General features: G+C 43.2%; 1 protein-coding gene across 1 annotated transcript in view; it reads right to left on the reverse strand.

Moving 5' to 3' along the window:
* Nucleotides 1-9,595, reverse strand: part of AMFR (autocrine motility factor receptor, E3 ubiquitin protein ligase) — a 27,075-nt gene that overhangs the window by 1,344 nt on the left and 16,136 nt on the right. Inside the window, exons 9-12 of the mRNA XM_010294332.1 lie at nucleotides 8,235-8,338; nucleotides 6,284-6,418; nucleotides 5,151-5,234; nucleotides 401-585 (exon numbers count right to left, since the gene is read on the reverse strand). Of these exons, the coding sequence (XP_010292634.1) occupies nucleotides 401-585; nucleotides 5,151-5,234; nucleotides 6,284-6,418; nucleotides 8,235-8,338 (508 nt within the window). The remainder of the gene's footprint in view (nucleotides 1-400; nucleotides 586-5,150; nucleotides 5,235-6,283; nucleotides 6,419-8,234; nucleotides 8,339-9,595) is intronic.

Genomic DNA, 9,595 nt, shown 5'->3' on the forward strand with positions numbered 1-9,595 from the left:
AATGTCAGCCGTAACCGCACAGGCAGCGTGGGCTGACACCTATGCCAGGAAACAAGCTAAGGATTACTAGAGGACTCGACACAAGTAACGCGTTCTCGCTTATCACAGGCTCAGACTAAAGACCATTGAAGCTGGAGGAAGCATCCTCCAATTTCAAAGAGCTTTGGATCGACCCCTTAGGAAGCTGCGTACATGCTGGAACACCTGATGCTATTTCAGAGTTGGGTTTATCAGCAACGGTGGTCTTAAACAGCACCCTGAGCCTGCTGTAGCAGTTGCGTTCATTCCTCTTACTACTTTTTTGCATCAGCTTAGGCTCTCAGTGGTCATAACCCATTTGAAACCCATTCTGGGGGACTATAACCGAGTGGCCAGCCTGGAGTTTTAGGAAGAAACGTACTTTCGAGCTTGCTGCAACAAGTCCTCCTTCCGCTGAACCAACATACGCTGCCTTTCATCAGCTGACTTTGAAAAGCGACTTCCCCTGACCTCAAAATCTTCTGCTTCACTAGGCTCTGCTTCCAATTCGCTGAATTCCACCATCTCCTCCAGTCTTGAGTTGAGTTCAAGCGGCACTCTCTCAGTCTAGGAGAAAAGAAAAAGGAAAAAGGCCATAAGTCTTTGCAAAATTTGCTAACAGGGCTTCTCTGCATCAAATCAACAAGCTACAAAGAACTGTCATTTTCTGAGGCGTTGGAAGAAACTAGACTCTCACCTGCTTTACCCAATTCCCTTGGGCTCCTTTGAAAACCCCAGCCAAAATACAGAACAAAGCTATTTCAAAACATGTTCAAAGAGCCTGTATTCTATAACACTGTATCTTTTATGCCACGTTTGAAAGTAATCTCAAAGACAAACTTTAATTACTCATAATTAACGCTCTATGAAAATGGGGCATTTGAAATAGTCAGATCCTGCAGCTGACTTGACAAGCAATGCAACAGTAAAGAGTTGAAAAAGCAGAAATCCAGCTACCAAGGAAAGAATAGCAAATGTATTGGCAAAGAGGATGCGTGCTTGAGAAGGGAATTTATGAGGCTTTGGTTCACCGGGTTCTGCAGCACCCAAATTATCGTGTATTCGCGCTGCCAGAGCAAGGCTGGCAACTGTCCCAAGCACGGCGTGTCAATAAAAGAAGCTGGCAGCCCCGCACATAGTACCTCTTCACCCTCGACAGCTGGCCGACAACACTAACGTGAAAATTGAGCTGATGAATGATGATGCCGGTGAGCTAGCATAGGTGAGACAGTATGTCCTGATCACGTCCTGTCATACACGATCAGATCAGCTCTGCGATGGAAAAGCAAGACGTTACTAAGCGTGGGAGCGTCAAGAAACAAATCACCTCAATGAAGGGCTTAAGGATTTAGCCATCATTTGGTATCCCAGGGGATTACTCAAACAAGTAGGATGCATCAGAGAGGTATTAGCCAAGTCAGCTCCTACCGCCTGGCTTTGGGCCTTTGGGATACCCGCCGCAGGAGCCTCACCAGCCGGCGACGCGGGGGGACCGCCGCCCAAGTCCCAACAGCCTGGTTTCAGCAGCATTACAGCGCACAACGCACAGGTTTCAGTAGCTGACGTGCAAAACAAGTTGAGTCATTCCAAAGCCCTCGAGATGTACCAGCAACGCCATCTCCGCAACGCAACGCCTTCAGAGAGCAAAGACCAAGACAAATGTCGCTTCCCATCAACCAGGCGAACCAAGCAGGAAGGCCAAGGCCCAAGCCAGAGCAACACGAACACTGCAACCTCAAACACACGTACATCTTCAGCCTGTTTCAGCAAAACCCGGGCAACCCAGTGTGCCGGGGAAGGGCTTCCCCTACCACGCACGCTAACGCAGTGGGATAACGCGATGGGGTACTGTTGGGCTGCCTCAAAGCAATGCCACAGCCGAGAGGCGGAAGCAAGAGCTCCGCAGAATGATCTCTCGGATTTTACCCAGGGCCAAGATAACCTTGGCAGACCCACAGGAACAGGTATGGAGCAACCCGACTGCTGCTTCCCCTTACCGCACGGGTGGACACGGAAAAGGGAAGTTCTGCTGGGTAAAGCAGTGAGGAATACACTCACTACGGTTATGTTCAGACAAGATCGCTTCCCCCGCTGCCCCAAGGCCATTTGTATCAGGAGATGCAAGCTAGCTCACCTAAGCTTTTTTTCCGTCACATTATAAAGATGCAAAAATCAATACCGAGAGCCTGTTCTTCTATCTGAACACAAGAGCAAAAGGAGGTTTTAGAGACCAAAATATCAAAACTAATTGCAGTAAAGGTTATGACAAGCCTCAGTATGACAGCAGACCTCAGATGCAGACACCTGTACACTACAGAAACTACTCCTCCTTCAGGCTCTCAGAAAAAAAGAGTTAGTTTCATGACACCATGGGATGCCTCAGAAGTAAACAGAGTCACCAAATACTTAAGCAATGACAATAAACTGGATTCTCGCGAGGGGACAAGAGGTGCACCAGGCAAGCTTCAGCTTTATAACAGCAGCTTACTAGTTAAGTCTGAGCAGTCCTACCCAGGATTACAGAATCAGATAAACAAACACACAAACAAATTTAAAGGATAATCTTTAAATATAATTTAGCACATGAAAATACAAGCTTGCAGAAAGTAGCTATAGCGGCTCTGGGATCTAGGTAAGTGCACAGCATTTTGCTAAGCGTACAGGCCAGGACTGCTAGAAGCAGTCAATGGTTAGAGCATTATCGCGCAAAGCTTGAACGCGATTTATACCATGATGGTCCACAGAGATGTCTCTAAACTACCCTTATGTTATGTCAGCACAGACACCCCAAAACCATAAGCTACATTTGGGGGGGAGAAAAAAAAATTTAAAAAAATCAGTCATTATCTCTATCTTTAAGATCTTTGAATTCTAGATAGAACTAAGTCATAATATGATGTACGGCACAGAGGAAAACCTATGCTACTCATGAGGAAGGGTGCTTTTATTTGAGCACATTAGCTCCCCTAAGAAATGTTATTTCCAACAAGCAAAACTCCAACGGATCTGTCACTTCCTGTTGGAGATCTACAAAGATTCTCAATGGGTATGCCGATTTAAAAAAACAAAAAAAAGAGAGAGACAGACAGAAAGCTTGTAAAACTTACTCTAAGGCTCCAGCTCAAAGCAACTAGACTTGCCACAGTCTCTCTCAGGGACTGTGTCATAAGGTGTGAAGTTACATCTATCCACTATACGGAAATTCAAGTCTCGCCCAGAGGAGATGATGGTGGCTTCTTACGTCCCTTCCCACTTGCATTTAAAAAGCTTCTTAAAAATCAACTGCAATTTGCTGAAGTAGCTTGTTTGCTGCTAGACCCTTCCACACAGACAAGAGTTTGACTGACTACAGCAACGTACTCTTCTGGCAAGAAGAAAGAGAACACCTGCAGTACGCCCGGTACTTGGTTAAAAACTGAAATCAACATCAAAGAGACACAAAAGTGACAGGAGTTTCCTAGAGGAGGGACGCCCCGAGACTCCCAAGTCTTTTCTCCACAACAGAAATACTCTCAACGGCAGGGAGGTAAGCAAGCTTGACCTCTAGGTAGATCTCTGCAGCTACGTAACAAGGGTGATCAGCTTGTCTGAAGCCAGCCTACGTTAACGCCAAACGCACAAAACATTTATGAGGCAGGAAGAGGACAGCAGCAACTGGAGCTTCCACGACGCTACCCAGCAGCAAGTTTCTCTCGGTACACGGCAGTCTCAGGCAAAAGTGGAAAACTACAAATCCCATTTGGCACAGTAAATATTCACCCAGGAAAACCTGTGCAGCGGCCACCAGCAGCCCCGCTCAGCTGTGGGAAATTCACAACTGTTAATGTATCTCCAGGTTACTGCTGTGCCATCCTACAAACCAAAAATACATTTTCCATCCAAACCACCAAAGGCATCATCTGAGCAAAGTGCTTAGCTGTAATTCAGAGCAAGAAGACGTCACTGTTAGAGAGCACGTGCTCAATGACGTGATGTTTGAACACCACTCCCAGGCTTTTCCAAGTTCTGTAGAAGGAAGCAGAGACACAGGTAGCACTACACAGGGAGAAGGTGAACAGCAACAATTATTCAAAGCGGGATTTGAAGGCAGTACCAAGCTAAGGAAAACTAGTTAGATACCATTTGTAGAAAGAGAGGTTTTACTCAAAGAACAAGGAAAATGCCACCAAAACCTTCAAATTAACGCCCAAAAGTTACTGAAGAGTTGCTAGACCCAGATCAAGACTTTCATTCCTGCAGTTCTGCATCTCCTCCCCCAGGCTCTTAACAAACACCTGTACCAATGCCCACCACATCTTCTTCAGCCTCAACTGCAGCATCCAAGCAAAGGGAAGTTTTTCTGTCCTGCAACCTGCTAATGAGGAAACTGCCACAGTTTCATTTCAGGGGACTTGGCTACTTAAGTTATTAAAGGCTGCAGAGGCAGAAAGTCACACACTTCACAAATTCACTCTAAGCCAGCGGAAAGGGAGGTTTATAAAACAGAAACCCTCATGATTTTGCTACTACAGTAAGGGAAAACATAAGTGGAATGAGACCTTGTTCCACTCACAGGCTATTTTTTTTTTTCTTCCTGCCACATTTTAGCTGGCACATGCTGTTTAATAAAGCCCTCTACTGAAGAACAGCAAAACCCATTACTGTGCTTTACATGTAACAGGGCTGTTCTCTATTGGTCCTGTTTGTCTCACACTCCATTCACATCAAAGCTCCCCACGTCTCCAGAACACAAAAGAATTCTTAAATTCAGAAGAGAACTACTACTCATTTTAAGGGAAGTGTCTGGAGACGTACAGGATGGGAATGGGAAGAAGGGGAAGAGCAAAGCAACCCGCTCTTCATATTCCACAGTTGGGCATGGGCCCGACCAGACATGGACACAGACATGATCTTTTTCTGTTCTTTGTTATCACTCGAGAGCACTTTCCTACAAGGAGGAAAAAGAAAAGCACACAGATAATTCTTTACAGGAGCACCGTGCTGAAGTCTTACTTCAGTTGCCTGACAGTGTTAGTTCTGGTGTGAAATGCAAGGAAGGGCTGCCACCAACCTGACCTGGCAGGGAACCAAATGCACTTGGCTGTCCATACAGCTTCTAATTGTGCTTTTTGCCCCTTTTTATGCCAAATTACCTGGGTGACAGTTTCAGTATCCTCCTGATCAGTGCTGTGCCGTTCCACAGAACTGTTCAATGCAGGTCTAATGCTATCTGCACGCTGAAATGCAAACATCATGGGTTTAATACAGTGTGTGAAATGGCAAAACAAAAACAAGTTCTTTGAACACATTCAAACTCTGTCCTCTGCAACATCATGTGGTATGTTCAATTTAGAAACAGATAAGTTAGCAATAAACAGAATGCACAGTGTTGAAAGAGAGTTCTTTCTGCTTCCCCACACACAGACTCAGACACAGTGCTATCTGATGTGCACAGAATTTAATATTCTTATTAACAGAAACATTGTCCCCAGACTGCTTTACTGAAATCTGCTATCACTAATTAAGAACAAGGCATCATTTTGCCGACTACTTTCTTTGCAGAAAACCTTCCTAAGTGGTACAATTCAATTATCTGTCAGCAGAGAAATCAACTGGAAACATTCTAAAGGCTGTGCACAAGAGTGACTGAGAAGAGCTGCTTTAACTGAGCAAATATTTGTCTCTAGTCTAGCCAGGACATTTACAATATATTTTTGGGACATGGCTGACTATACTGCATTTACAGAATTTTAAACAAAGAAAAAACAAAGGTTTTTTTAACTAGAATTTGGCACTGTATAACGTGTTTGAGACTGTTTAGGCAAGCACTTCATGCACCCTGCAGTCCAATCACATCAATCAGGGACAAGCTATAGGGCATGGGTGATAGACTCCGACTTTCCTTCATAAAGAAAATACCCTGTACTACAAACGGATAATGCTAAAGCACACCTAAGACCCAGCCTTATACATTAAAAGGCCTTCTTCCAAGAGCCACAGCAAGGAACAGATGCGTATACCTCAATCACCACCACTGTGAGACATTCCAATTGAGTCAGATGTTGCAACATGGAGATATAACATGCACTAGACTGTCAAAACTGGTTTGGCGCTTCCAACTGCAACACCTTCCTGCCAGTAAAATCTGAAGAATAATATTGCATTAAGCTAAGCAGGATTCACCAGCACTTCAACTTACCTCATTCCCCTCAGTCATTACTAACAGGCTCAGTTCTCTGGTAAGAAAGTCAGTCATTCATTTTAGATGCGCAGTCTTACGACTTACCTGTGTGGGGAAAGGTACCTGGATGCGCCCTTCTAGGATGTTGTCAGTGGTGATCTCTACAGAACGAGTTAGCTGCAGATCCTGTAGAACTAAATGATAAGGCACCTGAGGGAACATCTCCTGAATCTGATGGGCCTGGAGAAAACAAGGTTTATACAGTCAGTATCAGCAGTAAATAAGCTAGCTGCTAAGTATCTCAACAGAAAGAGATTAAAAAAAAATTAACAGCTCAAAGATCCTGTTTATCATATGATAACCCAGAGTCAGAAAGAAAAACAAGAGAAAGAAAACCCATGCTGGCATTGACTTGCAGGGCAGTATTTTGACTCCATTGAAGCCAACAGCAAAACTACAACTGCTACGGAGACACCACATGGTCCTGAAAATTTAGGTTCCTGAACAGTGCTTGTAGATGCACAAAGGCTTCAAAAGCTTCCCAACCCTCTTTTTGTCACAGCCTTTTTAATAAAGAACTACACAAAATTCACGAGTGACTAAAAGTTAGATCAACACTGAAAAAAAAAGTATCTTTTTTCTTTGTCCCAGGTGGGTTCCAAAATGGTACTGGTAAGAACAAGTGGAATAAGTGTAAATAATCTGCTCTCTCCAGCCACCCTGCCTACAAACCAGTTTAACAGGGTCTGAAAGCTCAAGTAAATTAAACTGAGTTGTCAAGGAACTGTTATTATTGAATTTCAGGTTACTTAAACAATATCCAAATTCAATAGATAAGAGGGCAGACAAATAATATGCTTTTAGAGTCCAACACCTAGACTTCATCAAATATTAAAATCTATATTTTAAGTAATGATGAAAGTTAGGGGGTAAGGGGGGGTGCATGGAATGAGAACAACCACCATAGGAAAAGAAGGGTGGAAGGAGTTTTGAGAGCAAAGCAAAAACTATGCACCAGCTGACAGTGAGTTCAAACACAAGCAACTACAGCAAACCTAACTCTCCATTGTACTAACTTGTGACCAAAACAACTGATTTAGCATTTCAGCCTCTGGCCTCTCCCATGAAATACTTCCCGAGGTTTTTATTCAGTAACACAAAGGAGAATTTCACTTATTTTCTATTAAAAATGTGTAACACACTAATAGTTTGATAACCTGGGCCTTTCCATTAAAGTAGGCATTTTAATATAAGTTGCTACAGTACTTTTAATAACACACAATGCTAAGAAATCATTACTCATTCTTAACAAAAGCCCATTTTTGTCACTGTGTGCAGTAAAAGAAAAACTAAACTGACCTTAGATAGAGAATTCCAGCATATTTAACTAGTAAATCATCTGCCATGAACTAGGTGTGTTTCATGAGGCCATATCCTTCTCTTTTTGTACTACGTTAGAGTGTTTATGTATGAAGTCAACAAACCTGGGATTTCATCCTCAACATTCCTACCATCATCATGAATCAGCAAGAGTTGACTGTGCTACAGAGAGCCCCATCTCACACTGACAAGACACTCAAACAGAAACAGCTATCTTGGAGCTCAGTGCTATTAAAAACAAATACTAAAAAAATCAAAAGCTGTAGAATGGGTTCAATCAGTTACCACTCGACTAGCAGCTAAATTCTCTGGTTACAGACTAACACCCTTTGCTACTGCAAGTTGTGAGTGAAGGTAAGTACTGAAAAAAAAGCTAAAGAAGTTGCACTAAGCAAGCTGAGAAAAAGTCTGCCTATCTACACGGAAAATACATATAATTTTTCTCCCTCATTTATGTATCTCCGGATCTGTTCTTTTATGTTTGCACATTTGAATCAATATATGGCCCTAACTTCACTAAAATAACGTTTCTCTCATGCAAAAAAATAGCTTTCGTGTAGCATCTAAACACTGTTTTGACTTCCTTCCCCTTTATGTTCTCCATCTACGTGTACCTCCCTCCCCGCCGCCAACACAAATAGGAAGGCTGAGGTGCAAACTATTAAAGCAGTCTTACCATAGCATTAAGCTGGGAGTTGCTGGCTTGTGCGATACCAAGGATGTTTGTAGTATGCATCACTTCTACTGAAAAGCTGGGCAGCCAGCTGGCAATTCGAGAGCCTAAGAATAAGAGATCACCAAGAAAGTCAAGCAAGAATATGAGATTCTCAACAGGCGAAGTACTATTACATGTATTTAACATAAGTCTTCATATTTCCACATGGTGTGTAGGGGATGTTCTGCTGTGAAATCCATCCCTAAGGTCTCCCAAACAGGGAGGTGGCTGGAGTAAATCAGTAATTGCCGATACTCTCTTCAAACACATAATCTGAGGGCCAGAAAAGGATTAAGAAAACAACACATCCCTGTTTTCTTGTTTTAATGTTTCCATCAAAGGGAAAATTAAAATAATCCAGAGCCAAATTCAATTCTGGAATACATTAATAACTCCAGCAATTTTACTAAAAACAGGCCAGCTTCAAAACAGGCTGAATCTGGTCCCAAAACATGTCAGCTATACGTGGCTGGCCTCACTGAGAAAATATTACTACAAAGGGACTCAGAGTAACCAAACAAAGCGACTGCTGCAATTGCGTGCTTAGGCTCAACAGAGTAGGGTACATGGCTGGTTCCCTCCTCCTTCTGTGTTTCCATTTAAATAAACACAGGGTTTGCCCTGTGCCACTTCACCTCCTGTTTCCACAGTAATTTTGCGGGTCCCCAAGCCACAGGAAAGCACTGCGGGGACAGCTATCAAAAAACAGAGTGGTATTCTAAATATAAGTGTCCTTTGGAGACGTAAAGCACCCCAAAAGTGGGAGCCACGCAAGAAGCTATTAGCCAGTCTCTGTGTACCCAGAAATGTCAGACTCTTATTTGCCCGTTATTCTCCTTCCACAATCTCCAAAGATTGCAAAACCAGCACAGGCAAAGAACAGGTCACTATGTAAGTTTGCAGCATCTCAGCTACATCATGGGAGCTCCACAAGGACAGAGCCCAAAGCTGAGCACTTGCACTAGTGAAACCTATTGAGAAATAGTAAGACTGCCATCAAACCCCTGGGAAACGGTGGAAGACAAGCACACACCCATACCAAAACTATAAAAAAAAAATCTGGAAGCAGCAGAAATTTTCTCTTTCAGAGTAGGTGTGCACACACAGAACTCACCATGGTCTGAAATCATATCTCCTTTGTGAGTACTTATAACACACCACTATAAAAAAAATCCCTTGTAAAACCGTTGCGGTTACATGATTCCTTCTACGAATAAGCTTCTGCAGAATTCTGCACCTAACCAAGCATTGCAAGTTTCTTGTAAATTGAGTGGCAAATGGACTTTTGACAACCCCTCATTAGCTAGGAGATAAGGGAAAGA

This window comes from Phaethon lepturus, unplaced genomic scaffold (genome assembly GCF_000687285.1).
Source record: "Phaethon lepturus isolate BGI_N335 unplaced genomic scaffold, ASM68728v1 scaffold6029, whole genome shotgun sequence".
NCBI lineage: Eukaryota > Metazoa > Chordata > Aves > Phaethontiformes > Phaethontidae > Phaethon > Phaethon lepturus.